We start from the raw sequence: 20,847 nt of genomic DNA, 5'->3' as shown, positions 1-20,847 counted from the left end.
TATTACGTCTGTTATATAATACGAAGGTGTGTGCGGTGATATTTGGGGAAGCAATATCCCGAACAGCATCATAAGATGACGATATGAATGATCCGCTGCTGCGGCAAAGAAGATTAATTATCTGTGTTTTTTCACCGCGATGCGACACGTCAAAAATGTCTTCTGTGTACTAGTATTTTTAAGTACATGAGGTCATTCCACGACTTACGCTGCACTATAGATGGACCCTAAGTATGCTCCAGCACTACCTTATAAACTAACCTAATTCACGAAATTTGGGCCAGGGTTGAATAAAAGCTGCAATTTTCAGCTATTTTTTTGTTATTTAAGAAATAATCGACGGGTAACCGTTGGTTAAGAATGTAATAACCAACGGTTTGGAGTTCCGATTCGTAGGAACACTACGTATTAAATCGATTTGATAATAAAGGTGAGTCACGCGTATCTCCAACGTTTCTTCACATAAAGAATATAAATAAGTGGATTTTTTTTAATTAAATACAATTGTGTACAAAACTAACAGAGCAAAGCAACTATATCGCAATCTATTTCCACGTATTTTTCATGCAACGTGTATTATTGGGCACGAAGTAGTTTGACATCACCGGCCAAGTTTGAATGGAAAAAATTGATATAAATTGATATAACAAAACAAGATATTGACGACAGCTCGTAGGAAAAAGCATGAAGGTTAGACATCACTTAATCGATCTTCAAGCTGTTTCGTGGCCTTTCATCATCAACATCATCATCATCATCATCATCATCATCATCATCATCATCATCGTCATCGTCATCGTCGTCGTCGTCGTCGTCCTCGTCGTCGTCGTCATCATCATCATCATCATCATCATCATCATCATCATCATCATCATCATCATCATCATCATCATCATCATCATCATCATCATCATCATCATCCACAGGAATTCATCAAACTAGCCAAAACATAAGACACTCGCAGGTAATGACTTCTGTTGAGAATAATCAATAAGAGAGGCCATGAGGTTTACAGCATTTTACATCTCTTCTACTTAAATGTTATTCATGAATACAATATAGAGATAAGGCTACAATAATTCGCTTATATTAATGGTAACCGGGAGATCGTAAATATCCTTGAACATACTTTCTTTTTAACAGCTATCTAGGCAAATTGTGTTGCACGGATAAAACAACGTACGACGTGAAAGAATTTTTTTTAAATATCTAAGAATCGACCTATACATGCGTGATTATTACAATTTTGTTTATATCACGGGTCTTTTATTTTCTCCGGGCATGGCTTTAGTTGTTAACTTATTTTCCTTAAATATCAAAATAGATATACTATTTATCTTGAAGAACACTCTCAAGTAAAACAACGAACATATGTTGCGATAGTTGATGAAGTATCACGAAAAGTAAAGAAGAGCGAGTATATACGGTACGAATGCACCCATAGATTGTGTTAACGCTCTTAGCACTCTAATAAACATTATGTTGTTTTTTCTCAGAGGAAGATCACACTTAATAAATAAATGAGTTGCGAATTTAAACACGATTTTTTCTTTGTGAAGACAAAATATAGCGTCTAAGAACATCCGGCCGTTGAACAAATATATCCAATTGGAGAAAACGTTTGCTTGCAGCTATTTTTTTGCTGCTAAAGCAGTTGTTTCCCTTGAGAGCGTAATAAAATCCAATTCAATCCATAGTATATTGCAACTATTAAACATTTACGATCGCATTTACGATCTTTATGTAATGATATTCAATCGAACCGAGTGTAATAATATAAAAAAATACATTCCTTTGATAGTTTATTTATCGTAAGAAAAAAATAACTTAAAAGCTGGTTTTATCTGTTCAGCTTAGTAACACCGTAAACACTATTTTAGCGACTGTAGCGCAATTAATGTGCGCTTTCAAACTTACAAGAAAACAACGGACACATATCAGCTGTATAACCTAGTTTTATTTTTTGCGAAAAGTTTAGATGTTAAGAAAAGAAGAAAGTACGTTATTTATTTATATTTACAAATTCAAGAAACACATTTAATACTGGAAAAAACATAACATGGCTACAGATTACGGAAAAACAGTTAATGTCTATATCAAAGTGAGAATTTAAGCGCAAACTATCATCATACCTATAACAAAACAAAATCAGAATTCATCGTGCCATGGTCGTTTGTTACCAACATACACATTTACATGTTTCGAACTTTAAATTATATAGCTCAAACTTAAAAAACCACATACACCGAATTAAAGACTACGTTGGTAATTAGCGTATGCAAAGTTGTCCCGCAGTTAAGGCACACACAACTTTAAAACACGAATATGTACTCACTTCGAATGGGACCAAGCAACGCACATTCCTCAAACACTAAATACTACCAAATTCTTAAATATACAATTCATATTAATCCATGGACACATCAAAAGAAAGCAACGTCATAATGTATACATCAGACCGATAATAAAGCATCATGTTTAATATTCACATTTGATATTTACTTTTACAATTGCAAATGTCTGAAAAACATAAATAACGAAAGAAATGATTGACATGAAGAAAGTCTACAATCATAAAACACAACATGTTAAAGATGTCGCAGGAAAATGAGACAGGACTTTTGAAATGGCAACACGTAGGAAATATCTGCTTTAGAAATGAAATAATTGAATATAATTGTTAACATACGAGTATACATAGATTATTACTTACTGTCACACACTACAATTATCACGAATAATGTCAAAGTGCTCCAATACAATAAATTTGGACACATTTACAAGCACACTATTGCGCGAATTGCGAGGCATTTTCATATACATACAGTCTATTACCCTAGTCAATTGTTCCAAGAGTATAATTATATCAGTTGAATGACTTGTTTTATAATGTCGTCATGCATTTCAACACTTAATAAAGCATGTATTTAATTAAGATTTAAAACCGCTATACTAAAAAAGCTTTTATTGAGAAATTCATAAAAAAACAACAACAACACGAGTTTCAAATCATAGAAAAATCACTGTTTAAATCAAGTGCTTAATGGGAGAGATTTGTTTCGGCCTTTATAAGGAAAGCACTATGTAGTCTATCAGCAGCACTTTCATGAGGGCAGCAATGTCAAGGTGGAGATAATAACAGCGAAGTGTGAGAGGGTGTTGATAGTTTGTTTCTCGAAGTATTGTCAGCTATCGGAAAGAGCAGCAGCGAAATTGGAGTAGTTGTCAAAGCCAACTTTGAATATAGCAATGGACACAGTCATGACAGACAACTTGAACTCCTACATCGGAGTAGATTGGGAATGTTTGAGTGTAGTCTAGTCCAGGGAAAGTCAAACTTCCTGAAGGCCGCGAAATCGGAGAGCTCAGCGTTGAAGTTGGAGTAAATGTTGCAGCTCTGAATGAAGCCAAGTGCCAAGGTGTTTCATACAACATGAACTCAGCAATCGGAGAGCTCAGCGGCGATATTTGAGTAGATGTTGAAGCTCTGTGTGAAGTCAAGGACACAGTCATGGCAGAACTGAAACTGCTCCTGAAAAATGAAACCCGAATTATTTGAATGGCCTCTGACATGTGAAATAGAAAAAGTCCGCTAAATTTAAATAATCTGAAAAAAAGAAAAGAGAAATGGTTATTGTTTCCTCTTTTTCAGATACGACCTATTAGTAATATACATTATGTAAGCACTACACATGCAATAGCGGTAAGTCAAAAACTAAATAAAACGAACCACAAAACCAGGCGTATTTACCGTTCAGTATTTTGCAAAGATTGTTAAAGATTCATGAACTGAATCAGTCTCACACAATGTAACAAAACGTGAAGATGTTTTAGAGCATTTCAACAACTTACTAAGTTAGGGATCGCGCCCTTTCTTCTTGTCTTAACCTTCCGCACAGCGTTCGCTACGCTGACTTCATGTTCCACCTCCATCTTTTGTAGGAGAGTTGCAACCACACAGAATAGGCCGCATTTACTGGCACCATCCCTGTGCACGAAAGACTAAGCAATCAGTCCATACATATCATGTATACCAAAGTTGAACCAACACAGAAAAGACGCATCAACATGCACACTTAGTGTAATGTTCGCTTGATCATTGACATGTAAGCTTAACGACCTAACGGTTTTAATCGTTTGTCAAAGTGATCACTGATATAGATATATATATATATATATATTTCACATTCAATATCTTACATTTAATAATTATTTTGCGTGTGTTGTCATTTATTTGTTGACTTGTCATACATGAAGGACTTGTTTGAGATGATAAATAGATGTTCACTTTTCTTGTAATTGTTACTTTCGTTCGTGCGTATTGTTCTGGTAGACCTCTGAATTCCGTCAACACAGAACCTTAGGCTGCTACAAAGTTACTAAGTGTTTTAATCCTTTTCGCTTTAGCTGAAGTCTCACAACACTTATGTTTAAAGATTACATCTTTTGTAATGAATCTATGATATTGAAATAAAACATTGAATCACGGGTACCATATCGCTGAAAAACAACAACAACAAAATGAGCTTACAGACAATGTATCATAACTGGTCGATCAGAGCTATTGGCTGTTACTGCGTCAACTTCTGCAATGAATCGGCGGAAATTAGCAGGAGAATATGGTATTCTCTCTTCCGTGTTCCAGTCTGTAAACTCCAGGTACGTTAAAGACAAAGCTTCGTTTGCCTAGTGTGACACATAGCAAATAATGATAATTTATACATTAATCTATTGATAAAAAGTTGTATATGTCCTGTATTATATGAGTAAATGCCATTTGAATTCATTCTTCATAATAATTTTTGCGAATAAATACAATGCACTGAAATTAGGAAAGTATGACAAACCTGATTCGCTCGATGCTCAACGGTCAACGTCCGTTTATTTCGGTACTCATTTGCCTCTGTCTTCGAACAACGGACGCTGAATATTCCATTCTTCAACACCTGATTGTCCGCAGGTAAGTATACACCGATGTCCTTAAACTATATGTTTTACAGTAACAGCACTTTTTTACCCGCAATTGTTCACATTCACATATGAAGTCGATTGGTACATGTATATAGTTTTAATTGAATTTAAAACACATTTTAATAGTTTCAATTGCTATTTGTTTGGTATGACTTTTGTAGTGTGCCATGTCTTAAATGTGCAATGGATGAGGCAATAACCGATGGTGTACTAGTAACAACTATGCCGAACTCAATGTCATTAAAATTGTTTTAAACCTGTACTTACCCCAGCATTCATATTTGCTGATTCCAAACTTACAATGCACGCACAGTTTGTTTGGACAAGCAATGCGACGAAATCGATGACAGTGTTTGGTAAAGGTGTTTGTGCAAGGATGTAATTATTCTTTTTTTGGAAACTCTAAAAAAGCATACACACAATATTAAGATTTATTTTCATATTTATCATTGATAATAAATTATGCTATATATATAACAGATAAAGCAGCCCAAATCCTAGTATTTGCAAAAACTTTTCACTTGCATCAAATAGTGCTTAAGACAACAGTCTGAGTGATGAACGTGTTTATGGACGATTTTTAGAGTTGTATTATGTCTACAACTTGCGTTTCAACGCTAAAAAAATGCCTGTATACATCGTATACTTACATTCACAAAAACTGCATTTATATAATCTGTGGAACCTGGTTTCCGGTTTAGGTATACCTTCGGCCGTTTCGCGTCACCTGTGATAATTATAAGTATTGTGAGCAGAATCTATGATATGCATGTTTTATATTAACACACTTAAATTAAGACGTTATTACTGATGCTTATTTTGATTGCATATGATCCTTAAGATATCTGCATTGCAGTACACGAAACAAGAAATTATTTTTTATGTTAGTAATTGTTTTAGATGGGCGTTTATCGTTATTCATTGTCGTTCACGATAACGGGATAATAAAACTGTGTTTACATATGTTTCGAAACATACATCCGTAATGCTAGGAATAGTGATATATAGTCAAGTTTCAATTAGAAAGTTTGTTAAAATCATACAAAAGCAGACAAAATAACAGAAGCTCTAGACGCGAAGATGAAGATTCATTTTATAAGAACAATTTATATCGAAACCACGCAAAAGTCTGTTGTTAATTTTTGATTGTTTGTTGCTCTGTATTGTTTTTATTTAAAGCCCACACATTCTTTCAATGTTACATTTGCCAATTGCTCTAACACTGATGGCGTATTTAGAGGGATAATGTAACTGAACATCAACCGAATTTATACCTGGGACATCAGCTCCCTCTCTGTTCTTGTCAGAACGTTTTGCGTTTCTTGCAACTGCTTCGATTTCATCCGATGACTCGCAAGACGATGTCTCTTTCAATTGCTGAATAATATTTGTAAGAATGATTTCAGAAATGTAATTTATTGTGTCATCAACAGTTTTAATATGGTTTAATAATTTCGACGGAATAAAAGCAAACACATATTACGTGAAATATGTTCCTGATGTTATCTTTTGATGTCGTGTCCATGTACAATTGGAACTTTCCACTGGCAACTGGCTGACATTCAAATATGAGCGAGTGGACAACGGCATGATGAAGATACGCGTACTGTCCCTGGAAATGCAGGTATTGAGGTATAAATGACATTGATGTTATAGTTACTTACACAAAACATGAAATACGGTTTAGTTTTTATCCCATTTTATACAGACATTGACGGTATAACACCACATGGAATAAACTAGCCTGTCTCCCACCTTGTTGAATATACATGTCGCGTGCACGGACTACTTTTTATTCAACCACTGAATGATGTTTCATGAGAAATCTCTAGAGTTGAGAAAACTTTGGCTTTAAAATTATAAATACTACCTACAACATTTAGATCTAGTCGAGAGACATAATTTTTCGCCATCCATAAAATGAATCAGCTGATTGATGGCGTCATAAAATGACATACTTATTGCGTCATTTTTGTGATGTCATCTTTAGGTGTATACAAAACAAGTATGCGATGTCTGGGAATAAAACATTGAAGACGCGCATTTTTTTCGTGTTTATGCATCGTGGATGTAATTATGAAAAAGTGCATATTCTATGGACTACTTACCTCGGATGGAACCGGTGAGACGAATGATTTAGATCTACATGTAGATCTAGCTTTTTCGTGTTATTGATTTTCAGAATGTGCGTGCCTATTTGGATGTGAAATTGTGCGTGTAGAACATACTGATGGGTGTACATTTGGGTTCAGTCGTCTATTCGAATTGTTTTGCTTTTGGATGTAACTGTAAGTAAACGTTAGGGTATTGTCTTTGATGAATAAACTTTGTCTTTGTGACTTTATCTAAGAAAGTCTGTTCAGTAAGAATAACCCGTTCGCAACAAGTGTTTCAAAGCGTAATATATAATTTTTACGGATTATCTTGTGTTTGGATCGCACACTAAAGGATGTGAAGGCTAGATCTAGACGCCATCAAAATCTGCAGCGTCCATGAACAAATAAGGCGAGTAGGCCTATAGTTTTTTTGATAATTTATGTTTAGAACGAGTCTGTGTGTAAATCTACATGTACATGTATGTTGACATCGACATCATTTTGTCAGGAGCAATCGCCGCCATATTTGATTTTGATAATTTTCTTTCGAAAAAAAAATGAATAAAATCTTCTTTTTGCGGTCGTAATGTATTCAAATGTGCATGATGCGTACAATTGAATCGAGGCCTATGGTGATGTTTTTTTCCCGTTGTACAGTTTGTGTGTGATTGTTTTAAAGACTATTTTGCGTACCAGAACAAATACATTCTATAACACTACGCATGGTTGCATTTGTTAGATTTTAAGCACTTTTAAGAATGAATTAAAATTATTGTTTAGGTTATTTAATTAGATATATTTATTTTTAATGTCACGTTGAAACAAATGGGATAAATAGAATACTAGGTTAGCTTTGAATACAGAGAAGTTTATGTTGCTCGGCTCGAACACCAAAAGCGCTCGCCAAGGCTCGCGCTCCCGGCGTTCTAAGCCTCGCAACATAAACTTCTCTGTATTCAACGCTAACCTAGTATTCTCTATGTACATGTACGTAGTTGGTTTGTTTTAAATACGCGATTGTGCGTGAAATATTCCATATGCGATAAACTGTTAATATCTAGATAACATAATAACAATGATGTGATGTTGATATGTAATCAACTTAGATAAATTATGTACAATAGTTTTTTATCAAACGTTTTCTACAAAGCAATTTCTGGAATAAGTCATATAGATGTACACATAATATTGTTTTAGATCAAACATAACGATTGCTTGTATTTGTTTTTGAATAATGTATTTATTATATATGATTAACGTTTTGAAGCTCTATTGTGTCGTTTTTTAGGCTTCAAGATTAAATATTAAAATAAATACTTACCGCTGTCTGTACCATATAAGGCCTGTTTTGTCGCATGTTCAATACACAGCCAGGAATATCTATAGACCCTTCTGCTTCTCCCTCTTTTGTGAGAATATCGATAGCAATGTAAGTACCTGTGCGCCCTATGCCTGCACTATAACCGAAACAAACAAACATGCAACAATTGCCATGCGAAATCGATGTTTTTTTCGGCGTAGCTTGTTAACCCAGCTTTTCAAATTAAATGTTCGTTTCTTAACGGCAGCAGACCCGAACGAATACATTCAAAAATTACATTGACTTTTTGAGAGAAATCCCCCACAACTTCTGCCACTGTTTGTATACAGCGTATAAGATTTAATACTGTTCAGTGTAAGGAATTCCTAACTACTCTCTGTATTTTAAAACGACACTTAGACACAATTTTTGGCCCAGTTTCTATTACACGTTAAAATCCATCTCACAGAGTTTCAGGGTCAGTACTCGGAAAGTAAAGGGAATACATTTTGGACTATCAATAAACTTTGGAAACTTAGTATCGCTTTAACGATGAGAAAACACAAACTACCGAAATAGTGTTGTGTTATGAAAACAACCGTTTATTTAGCTAACTACAAATGTTTGCAGTACTCGGTCAGTCCGTCTGAAAATTGTTCTTTTAAGCATGAATAGGCTGCCAATTTATTTCTGTTGTGCTATAAATAACACAGTTTGACTTCAATTTTCTTATGAAGTCTTATGCTTTATGCGGCCAGCGTAGCTAATGCCCAGTTTGCGTTTCTCGAAGTCTGGTCAATATATACCTAATGAGAGCATGAAGGCGTGCGTAATTTTGTAGCGGACAGCGTTCTTTTTACCAGACTGAGACTGGGCTTGAGCCACGCTGATCGAAACCCTTTATACCCATTTTCACAAGACGCGGAGCTGAAGTTGTGATTTGAATGTGTCGATAGAAAACTGCGTTTTAATTAAATATAAACATGCCAAATATTTCGATGCTAAAGGAATCCGGGCCGGAATATACGGGCCCGGATAAGCGACTAACAATAGACAAAACACTAACATTTACAATAAAAATTTATTTATTTGGAGACGTAAATGTTATAACTCTATTTCAAAGTCAGGAGATACGCCGAATAAATTTAAGATACTTATTTTATCGCTAATTATTAAAAGAGATGTTACCAACTTATCTCTTGCTCATTTAAATGAGTGAGGGACTTTCATTCTCTCTTGTACACATATTGAGACACACATACATATCTACACTATCTCTCTTGTACATAGATTGAGACACACATATCTACACTATCTGTCTTATACCTGCAGTGCACGATTGTGGGTCCTAGAAGTGTCGCAGGAACACGTAAGACTTTCTGCCTGAACTCGATGATTGATGTAACGTCTTCTGGGACATCTTTATCGGGCCACGATGTGAAATGTAACTGAGTCAAAGTCCGCGTTTGTCTGTCCTTAAAATCGTGTTAATTTATGTGATATATGCTTTAACATATAGTTGTCTTAACACATACTGTCTTGATTCTGTTGTATTATAAAATGTGTCAGTTCCATTATGTCGATAACTTCAATAATATACTTCTTGTTTATTACTGTTTTATACTAAGAATAAGCATTAAAACATTATACCTTTATAACAGTAAACGTTCGTCGTGTAAATTCCGCATAATCGTCTTCACTCTGGCAAGACACTTGAATATCATCGTACATTTGAGGGGCACCAACACTGGGCCAGTACTTCTCGCATTTGTCTTTCTATAGGTGAATATTCACGGTATAGAATATTTGGAGATAGATCAATAGCGATATAATATAATGCAAACGAAAAAACTCCACATCAATATTGTGAGTAGAATATGTTATAGTGTTTTTCCCAGGAGGGCAAAAGGGCATGACGCATTACCTAAAAAAGGGCATTTTAGCGCGCGGTTTAGGCAAAAAAGGGCAAAAACGTTCCCTGAATACCTGAATTACTGGAAAAAAACATGTAATCGCATCAAGAGCAGTTCTGGAAAAAATAACATATAAACAAGCACATTTAATGGTAATTGATGTATTTAATTTACTATGATTTATATTAATATATTTACCTTGCAATGTACATTTAAGTTCCATGCTGTTTCAATAAACTGTACAGCACAACAAACATAATAAAGCAGTATATGCATATGAATCTGATTATACACAGATCGACTAACATATAAATGAAACCATGTTTGTCTTATCCCATTTTCTAACAATAATCTTGCCAGATGTTTAAAATAACATTGCGAGTAAATTGATCGCTAAAAATATGCTAACACTCGTTTCCGTGACATACAACCACCGAGTAGATTACAAATAAATAAATAATGTTGTTGCTATCTAAAACATTTTTATGCATCGTTGATTATCACAGACATTTCATTAGTTCCTTCTTAATGTATATTCTCCATCGTTAATTCGATCGTTTACGACGTTATTTGCCATTTTTGCCGAGTCACAATTTAATTCTGTATAGTCCGCCATGTTGTTAAAATGTCAAATGATGTAAGCGACAGGTGCGCGTAGCAACGTTAAATCGTATACGCGATTCGCATTTTGTTAAATTAGTATACGTCACAGTAATTATTTCAATAATTAGATCTCATTATCTTAAAGATGAAAACGATAAAGAATAAATTTGTTTGTGTTTTTTTTTTAAATGTAATTATGCGTAAAAATTTATGTTTTGATATAACTGAATAATGCATGCAATGCACAATTGCCACGAGAATAACATCGAGGTTTTCATCAAAAGTCTCCGAAGTAACGATTTTATCATGGAGGTGAACACATTGCCGACCGAAAAGTGCGCTTGGTATAACATAGCCTCTGGCATTATCGATTGATACTGACACGGGGTTATTCACGCATGACTAATTCACAGCTTTGGAGCAGTCAGTAAGACCTACCTATAAATCGAGCACTGTAATAGATTAAATCTGCTCAATATAGTCAATTAGACGTTGATGTCGCTCGAGTAAATTAAGGACAGTCGGAGCGTCACAGACAATCAAGGACGCTGATTTTGCGGACCAAGTTAGGTCATAAGGCAAAAAAGATGTTATCGATAAGGGCGCGTGGCGAAATTTGCCTTTGAAAAGGGCAGAGTGGCTATCCGTGAGGGCGGCGTGGCTTTTCGCCACGCTAAAATAGCCTGGGAAAAACACTTATGTACGTATTGAGATTTTGTATTGTCATCCCTGTCCACACCGTATCCATTTTGAGCTTTATCAGACGAGTCTTAACTACAATATCATGTATCTGTAGTGAAGAGCTAATGTTTTGGATTTATCACGGATAACAACATAATATTTTTTTTGTGGTTAATACTATCAAAAACAGTTCAATTATACCATATATTTAAAATGATTAAATCGGACATACTCCAATGACATATACTCACCCCTTCCTCCACCAGATTTGTTACCATTACAATTTTCTCAACGTTTTGTTGCCACACCATTCTCCAGAAAGTCGCAAAATTGCCAAGTTGTTTAGACATGGGACCTTATAGTTATAGTAAAAACAGTTAATATTCTTCATGTATGAATACAAATACAATTTGCTTCATATTAATATATCTGATAAAATTATTATTCCAATTCATTGTGTTACTCATGTTAAATTAATATAGCAATTTACCAAACATACCAAATATAAAAAAATCTTTATCAGTAACATGTCAAGAAGGCGTGAAAAAATATTTACCCAATGTTGCGATGTATTCGTTTCTCCTTGTGTAACCCTGACAACGCAACAAAACTGATCATAATTAACAGTGAACGTATACATTTATTTTACGTATGCTTTCATTTACATTGTGTTGGTTTTGACAACTTAATGTTTTTGTTCAAAACCGTGTAAATATGATAAGATATTGGAAGCTAAGTATCAATTTCAAGATCACTATGTACACCTGAACGTATAATGGTAAACATATTCAATGCGTTATTAGTAATTTGTTTGAAAATGTATCAATCAAAAAATCAATATTGCTTTGCATAATTTATTTAACAGAACCAGATTGAATCAATTCACATCTAAGTACAATAAAATTATTGTAATACATTCAGTTAAGTTTGGTGAGAACCGTATCTTACGTCAATGAAACTAGCGTTGATATAGTCGGTGTCTCCACCTCGAACCTTCACCCTGTAGTCATCATCTGTTGTTAGACAATTACAACTAATGCGTGTATACGTTTGTGATTGAAATGTTGTATCAAGTGTTAAAAAGCTAAAATAAGTGACACTTAGTAATCTGTGATGCGTATATTTTAGCATTAAATATAAAGAAGTGAAACTCCAGCTGCTGGATCAGTATTGCATTCTCATTATGTACAATTAGTTGCTCCTTTATTTAAGGCAAGTGACCAGTTGTCAAAACAGTACAATACAACACAATACAAAACAACATAAACAAATATAAGAATATCCAACAAGGTGACGGGGATAACATATTAACTGCGTTTACTTATTTTTTTTCAGTTATTTAGAGGACAACAGGTTACTGCGATAACGTTGTGTATGGTGTCAGTTTACGCCTATAATGAAAGAACGGCGAGGCTTGCCGAACCGTTGTGGTATTTGAGCCGGGCCTGACATATTACACAACGATAGTTCAGTAACCTGTTTTTCTTCTGTTTATCATTCATCTGCGTCCCCATTTTAAAACAAATAATGACACATAATTGCACGGAACTGAATATTAAACGGGAATCAATATAATAGTTGACCCTTGACGTGTTTATACTAATGTCATGAGCACCGGCGCTTAAAACATGTTAAAATGTTCTTTGCTGTGCTTGTTTTTTTATGTATTCAAATATTACAGAACATATCGGTACATGTATAAGGCTATTTGATTTGTGTTAGTCAGAATTTATTTTACCAAACATGATGACTTTGTACTCCGAGTGATGTGATCTACCTCCCAACATGACTGATTTATAAAAACTTCATGTTAAGGTGAAACAAATATATAACAGAAAGCATTATATCAGGCAAATATAAATGTAGTGGTTTTAAAAAAATTAACATATAGGTATCCTTAACCTTTAGAATAATCATCAAACAGTCATGCATTTATTTATATAACGATGAAACGAATAATCAAAGAGAGTGGGGTTTAAAATGACTTTCAAAATTATATTTAGTATCATATTAAGTATCAATAAACTTACACGGATAAATGCCTTTGTATCTGTTTTTGCCAATATTTGCCTGCATTTGCGAAACCTGGTACTCTTTTAGAAGCCCATACGGAAGTTTCTGCAAAAATAAACAAAATACGTATGTCATTTAGTAATAGGAACTCATAGACTGAACCTGCCAAATTAAGGTATGGCATAAGCATATTAGCTGGGGATAGTAGTTACTAAATATATCTTATTTTAAGCAACGACCGAATAGCCGAACAGAATATAGCAACGTACCGTCAACACAAAACAATAAAAATACCTTTCAATAAAAACGGGTTTATTGCTTTGGAACGCTAAATTAAAATCTGAATTTTAAAGAAGTTACAAACCAAATTGGTAAGGACATTTTTAAATGCATCACCTCAAACTCTTTCTTGAAGCAGTCCATATTCTTTGACATCACAAATGTCTTCAGTTCTGCAACTTGAATTTTCAGTGCCTTCACTTTCTCGTTGTTGTTGTAGTACACCCCTCCGTTTTCTTCGAATTTGATTGCATTATTGCGAGCGATACTGTCCCATGCATCTAGAGATATAAGTGGCATTGGTAGTGGTAACATGAGTTACTCTCCTGCCTTTGTTTTGGATTTTCAATGTGACTAAATTCAATAGTTTATTAGTTTATGGAATATTAAGCACGCCATAAATGAATGGACAAATAGTTTAAATAGTAAAAATGTTTACTGCATTCATCAAAACACGTTTCTGGAGGTAAACTAATCGAAAACTTCATAAATGAATGAAAACATATTACACGAAACTATGCCCTGTATACATATAACGATTTGTGTAAAAATTCCATTTACAAACAAACAATACACTTTTAAATGCATTCATTAGACGTACCGATTTCTAAACTGTCTTCTGTGATTATTGAATTACCATCCCTTGTTGAGACTGGAATAAGACGACTGTTTGTGTAAACAGGGTTGTGCACTTGCACTGGAGTGTTATTGGCTTTCACTGATGACGTGTTTTCATACTCCGAAACTGGATGCTCTATGTGCAAAATAATGTTTGGATTATATAAACACATATTACATTAACTTTTTGAAGTTCAATTGGAAGATAAATTTAAATGACTACGAATGCAATTATACAACAGCTCTACCAAACGCAATGCATACCTCTGCGCTGGACCGATGCATAGACTGGTGCAGACGAGTTGCTTGCATTGTTTGATGCCTCTGGGATGGTTTCATTCTTTGGTCTATGTGTTCTGTTAACAAATTTGATTACGATGTCATGCATTGTTACAATATATGCTGCTTACTTATTACATATATGTGTACAAATCACTTATTCAATATGTCATAGAATGCAATCTTGTTATTCAAAATAATTATGCATTCAATCAAATGCAAAACACCTGTAAACGTAGTTTATGAACTTCATCACTAAAATGCCACCATTTTTGAAATGAAAGAAGTTTTCGACAATATACTATGTTTGCAACCCTTTCGATATAGGGTCAATTACCTTCTACGAACGAAAATAAATAATCCCACGGCTACCACAATACTAACTACCACGACCGCTGCAACCGCTCCTCCTATTGCTGGTCCTGTATCTTTACTGTTGTCTAACTTGAGAGCTATAAACACAATAATACGCTTTTATAAGGTATCACGTAACATATTGTATATGACATTGTTAAGGTATATTGAATAAAAAAAAGCTTTCTTAATAAGTCTAAAACTGCCACATTAACAACATATATTAAGATATATGTGTCTGTTTGTGTCGGACTCAAAATACATTTGCTTCGTAAATTATGTAAAACAAGAACAACAACAGCAACAGACGAGCGATTAAACATAATAAAAATATTATTTTTTACAATAATTGTGTGTCATTATTTTAACCTTCCATGCAGCCGTCTCCTTTAAATCCCTCGTTGCAGCCAAACAAACATAATCCTGTTGCATGGGAACATCTGGTTACGTTAGCACCACGGGCACAATGTATAGGACATTGCTCACAGGATGGGCCGTAGTAATCAGAAATGCAGCCGTTCGTGCAAGTTCCATTCATATGACACGATGCATCGACACATGTTTTACTACATGGCATATCGCAGTTTGCACCGAAAACACTTGTCAGTGAGCAAGTTAAACAGTCTCCGCTATCCTGGTTGCATACTGCACACTTTTCACTGCAATTTCGATCGCACTTTGGATTCCAGAAACCATATTTGCAGCCCTTTTTACAATGTCCATTAGAACTATTACATTGATCTTCCACACACAATTTTGAACACTGCACACATGTACGCTTTGTATCAGGATAATATCCATTAGTACAGGTTTTACAAAAAGATGACTCAAGAGAATCCCCACTACACACAGAACATTCTTTGTTTATCTGTGTGCATTGGAACTCACACTTGGGTCCGAAAAAGCCATCTTCACATCCGTCTGTGCAATGATAAGCTGACTTGCATGTGCCATGTTTACAATTAATGTTGCACGGACAACATGTAGAGCCTTCTGCATAGTAAGAAGAATTCGCACAAGATCTGCACTCCGGAGACATACACAGAGTACTTAAACACTGACAGTTTGTATCGGGCCTCGAAAAACCGTCTTTGCATGCGTGACATGTGCCATCATTATTACATGTCAAGCATTTGTCAGGACAGCGCCTTTGACATGAATCCCCGCTATATCCGTTTTTGCACGCAGGACAGTAAGAGGGCGATGTGCAAGTTTTGCACATTTCAGGACAATTTTGATTACATTGCGATCCATAAAAAGCCTCTTTACAAGTTTGACATTCCGTCAAGGATGTACATGTAGCACAGTTTGTGGGGCAGTTTATCTCACACGACCATCCAACCATACCTGGCTGACAGCAATATGCACTGGAGTATCCCGGCTGACATCCGAGTGTACACACGGCATCGTTCTGGCGACATAGCTTGTCAATACATCCTTCAGAGCAATTGTATGTACATTTGGTATCACGGTACCCGCCCATGCACGGTGAACACGCTCCGGATTGTTTGTCACATAATCCGTTTAAACATCCAACACCACATGAAATTTGGCAGGAAGCCCCATAATATCCCGATTTACATTGCAAACATTCGTCGCTTGATACACATGTCAAGCAATTATTCGGGCATACATTACCGCAAACAGGTCCATAAAACCCTTGTGTGCAGGAAAGACAAGTGTTTTCTTCCATACAGGATTTGCAATTATGTCTACACGTTTGTGTGCAATATTGCCCATACCGTCCTTCAATGCACGTCTCACACGACGGGCCTGAATGTGTTGGCTTACACGAGCAAGTTCCACTGCTTCTATCACATGTATCTTGGCAACCGTATGAGCACGGTCTGCACTCGTCTCCATAATTACCCGGCAGACACGAGTCGCATTTGCTTCCAGTGAATGCTGCAGAACATGTACATGCTCCAGTTTCCTTATTACAGACGCCACCTTTGCAACCTGTTGAGCAAGATAACTCACATTGCGTACCATAATAACCCGTTTCACAGGCATTGCAAGTGTACCAATTTGTGCAGGATATACATTTGGGACTGCATTGGTCACAACTATCGTACAATTTGTAATATCCTGGTTTACATGAATTGCAAGTATTATAGCCTGTGCAGGATAAACAGCCGTCCCTGCATTCTGTACAAAGGTCATTAAAGAGGTAATAACCGACCTGACACGAGTCGCATTTGTCTCCAGTGTATCCCCAAAGACATGTACATGCTCCGGTTTCTTTAGTACAGATGCTACCTTGGCAACCTGTTGAACAATCTAAATGACACTGCGTACCATGATATCCCGTGTAACAAGAATTGCAAGTGTTCCAGTCGGTGCATAATATACAGTTGATAAAGCAGCGTTTACAAATTTGATTATTATTTCGATAATAACCGACCTGACACGGCTGTGATTTGCATTGATCTACAACATAAAAATACTATGTTTCAATATTTTGACATAGAATGATAAATGTATGTATACGTTCAATCAGAAAATAAAAATAAAAAACACATTAACTCATTAGCGTTTACGAATCAATTTAAATGTATATAGACTGTTTTTACCTTGAATATGAACTGCTAGCAAAAAGTAAATTAGATAGGTCTTCATAACTGGGTAACTATATGTTATCTGAAAAACATCTATTAAATAAAGTTTTGTAGCATATCTATTTATAGGAGTATCTTACATATATGAATAATAGACAATAAGCTACCAACACTTCGTTATTTGTGTCCCTCTACAAATGTTTAAAAACTTCGGTTGTGGTTATATCATTCTATAATGTTTTTTTCGCACAAAACATTTTACATAAAGATTATAATTTGCTCTGCTCTAAGTTTAGGTAACCACCAATGTTAATCCCTTGTTTATTAAACGATACAACTGTTGTTTGTTTATAGAAGTTAATACTCTATTTGATTTAATTGGCATATATGATATTTTACCAAATGTTTAAAGTATCCTGTTTATGTTTAATTAATAAGATTATTTTTTACTTTCGTGGTAATACGAAGTTATATTTTCTTAGTAAATATAAACAATAAGTATATACACGCGAATTGTTGAATATTCCTTTTAAATAAGTCGCGTTGATGCGTAATTATTAGGTGAAGAAATAATTATTCCAGCACCATTCTGCTTTATAATGAATGTAGACGGTACCTGTATAGGGCTGCTGCTGACCTTACTACTATGCACAATTAATCTGGCCGTTATGCGTTGCAGTGGTCTTGCAGCTTTGTAGTACACGCTATAAGACAGACTGTTTTGTCAGGTATCATATGCTCACATCGACCACATAGAAGCGCAAAGTTTGTTTTGCGAATCAAATGAACAAACCGGTTTTATCTGTAAAATGTATTATAACAATTAAACTATACAACATAGCAATTCTTGGTAACACCCGCTAGGCTTAAATTTAAGGCCAATGGAAATTGACTATATAACACACAACGATACATGTACACACAATTATGCATAAATTGATTAAAACTGAGGTACCCGTCTTGCAATTGTCAATTAAAAGCATCTGAGTCTTAAACCATCACAATACAAATGTAAAACTAAACACAAATACGATAATGTAAGTTTAAATTAAATTGCAAAAAATAGAATAATGATTTAATGATTACACTTGTATGTGGCATGATGATACGAGGTAACATCCAGTCTTATTTAAACCACGATGTTGGTAAGATTTCAGAACTAATATATAACAGGCGGCATGGTTTCATTATGTATCTCCGGAGGAAGTCATAATAAACTGTATACAATGCTCTATAATATAGCTCGGATGTACATGTTTATGAACAATATTGACTGCCTTTGATGTACCTTGAAAGAGTGTTTTTAAAAAGGAGTACTATAGGAATACTATTTCAGAACTATTACTAACTAGGAAGTATCAAGGCGGAATTATTTTATAGCATGTGTTTAACAATTATAGGTGTTTGTCTCATTTTCTTAAAAAAATCAAAACTGCAAATGCTTAATTCAGATCTATAACATTACTGATGGAGTAAATCATTACTTAACATGTTTATACCGCCGCAAGCATTTTATGCGGAAAGAAATACATCAAATCATAACATCTACAAACTGAAACCTTTTAATTTCTTTCTATGAAACAAAAATGATCCTAACACCTTACCTTAACTTTAAAGTGTATGGATGTTATGATACCGGTTTAACTTGTGATCGGTTTGACAGGCCTCAATTTATTTGGTTCCTTATCTCGCGGTCTATCTGAGGCACACCATATCGGTCTGAATTTCTGTATTTAGTTTTGTTTTCTGCCAAACATTACATGAACTAGAGAAAACACAAACGCGTCACTTTTTTAATTTATTTCACCCACCAATTAGTTATTTAAACAAAATGTAAAAAATACTATAATAATTAATAACCCCTCCTGCTGCGGAACAAAAATGAAACAAATTCCATATAGACCAGTATTCAGTACGATTTTCCGAAAAATGAACGTTGATTGGACAATCGTTTAATAAAATAAGAAGACTTAAGATAGAAGTTCAGCCAAGATAAGCAGATCAAATTTCCTACCGAAGTATTGTCTTACATTCACGATGGTTCAATACGACCCAAAGTCGCATTGCTTTTGCAAACGGAAAGGCATGTCCATATGTAGGTAATTAATACTGATTATTAGATATAATAAGCAGTAACAAGTAACTACAGAAGTAATATTCAATATGTAATATATTATATATTTGATGATTTACCATCTTGTACGGTCGCAAACGTCAAATAATATTTGAAATTAAATTATCATTCTAAAATTGCAGTCCCTCTTTAAAACTATTTAGAATTATTACAAAAATCGATATGTCTTGACTTTTCATTAAGCAGTGTATATTGGATTTTGAATTTAGAACAAATTTAAATCAATAGTCATTATAAGGGGAGACATTATTGATAAGCTTCTAGTTCCCATAGTTGTAAATAATAGACTAGCGCATTGTAGCATGTTTTGGTCCTCTTGCTATGTTCATTAAGTTAACATATGTCTATAATTCAAAATTTGAGAAGGCGATATATGGTAAGTTAATCATAACAAATGATTACTCGAGAGTCCATCTATTAAACCATATCTCCATAAATAATACATTATACGGATATCTTCATTTTTTAACTGCATGTTTTCAAGTACATTTCGGAAAAAAATGGATGTTATGAAGATTTATTCAGACATAAGGACGTATATCAAAATATAATTTATACGGTTTATAATCATAAGTTCTGTTGATATTATGATATGAAAATCTAAAACAACAGAGAAAGCAATGCGATGTTGCATACATTTTTATTTTTAGGAACTTCACTTTGCAGTCGTATATTTAACGTATCATTAAAATGTAATGATTAAATGCTTTGGTTTCGTTTTTGAAAGCCGTTATAAGTCCACCAATAAATGCAGTATTTATTCAAAATGTTGCACTTTAGAACAATAACGAATTGATGGCATTTGTGAAAACGTTCTGGCGTCTAGTGTTAAGTTTTTTTTGTTTTTATTAAAAAATGCGTTTACCAATAATGTGCATCCTGTTTTATAAAAAAATTACTCATTCGATTAACGAACTGAACAAGCATACATACTTATTACTTCTAAAGAACGCTTTTACTTATATATTTTACAATCTGCAGGTTTATAATACTTACTTATTACTGACGTTTATTCCACAATGAAAATATTATACCCTTAATAATTTCA

General features: G+C 34.5%; 1 protein-coding gene across 3 annotated transcripts in view; it reads right to left on the bottom strand.

Moving 5' to 3' along the window:
• Positions 1–17,867, bottom strand: part of LOC127858108 (multiple epidermal growth factor-like domains protein 10) — a 92,969-nt gene extending 75,102 nt beyond the window's left edge. The window contains exons 1-21 of one of the 3 annotated variants that reach the window (XM_052395005.1): positions 17,681–17,866; positions 15,477–17,537; positions 15,091–15,205; positions 14,739–14,830; positions 14,458–14,610; positions 13,974–14,137; positions 13,595–13,682; positions 12,513–12,577; positions 12,121–12,157; positions 11,816–11,919; positions 10,018–10,143; positions 9,694–9,842; positions 8,389–8,524; positions 6,455–6,583; positions 6,246–6,348; positions 5,622–5,698; positions 5,239–5,373; positions 4,848–4,985; positions 4,532–4,686; positions 3,853–3,988; positions 1,940–3,532 (exon numbers count right to left, since the gene is read on the bottom strand). In XM_052395005.1, the coding sequence (XP_052250965.1) occupies positions 3,440–3,532; positions 3,853–3,988; positions 4,532–4,686; positions 4,848–4,985; positions 5,239–5,373; positions 5,622–5,698; positions 6,246–6,348; positions 6,455–6,583; positions 8,389–8,524; positions 9,694–9,842; positions 10,018–10,143; positions 11,816–11,919; positions 12,121–12,157; positions 12,513–12,577; positions 13,595–13,682; positions 13,974–14,137; positions 14,458–14,610; positions 14,739–14,830; positions 15,091–15,205; positions 15,477–17,537; positions 17,681–17,726 (4,302 nt within the window). In that variant the 5' untranslated portion in view covers positions 17,727–17,866 and the 3' untranslated portion in view covers positions 1,940–3,439. Of the gene's footprint in view, positions 1–1,939; positions 3,533–3,852; positions 3,989–4,531; positions 4,687–4,847; positions 4,986–5,238; positions 5,374–5,621; positions 5,699–6,245; positions 6,349–6,454; positions 6,584–8,388; positions 8,525–9,693; positions 9,843–10,017; positions 10,144–11,815; positions 11,920–12,120; positions 12,158–12,512; positions 12,578–13,594; positions 13,683–13,973; positions 14,138–14,457; positions 14,611–14,738; positions 14,831–15,090; positions 15,206–15,476; positions 17,538–17,680 lie in introns of those variants that run through there. The other 2 variants (XM_052395006.1, XM_052395007.1) reach the window with 2 other exon arrangements.
• Between the last annotated feature and the right edge of the window lie 2,980 nt (positions 17,868–20,847).

The sequence above is a fragment of the Dreissena polymorpha genome, chromosome 14 (assembly GCF_020536995.1).
Source record: "Dreissena polymorpha isolate Duluth1 chromosome 14, UMN_Dpol_1.0, whole genome shotgun sequence".
Classification (NCBI taxonomy): Eukaryota; Metazoa; Mollusca; class Bivalvia; order Myida; family Dreissenidae; genus Dreissena; species Dreissena polymorpha.
Note: the sequence above shows the minus strand (reverse complement) of the source record. Positions and strands in the feature narration are given on the sequence as shown.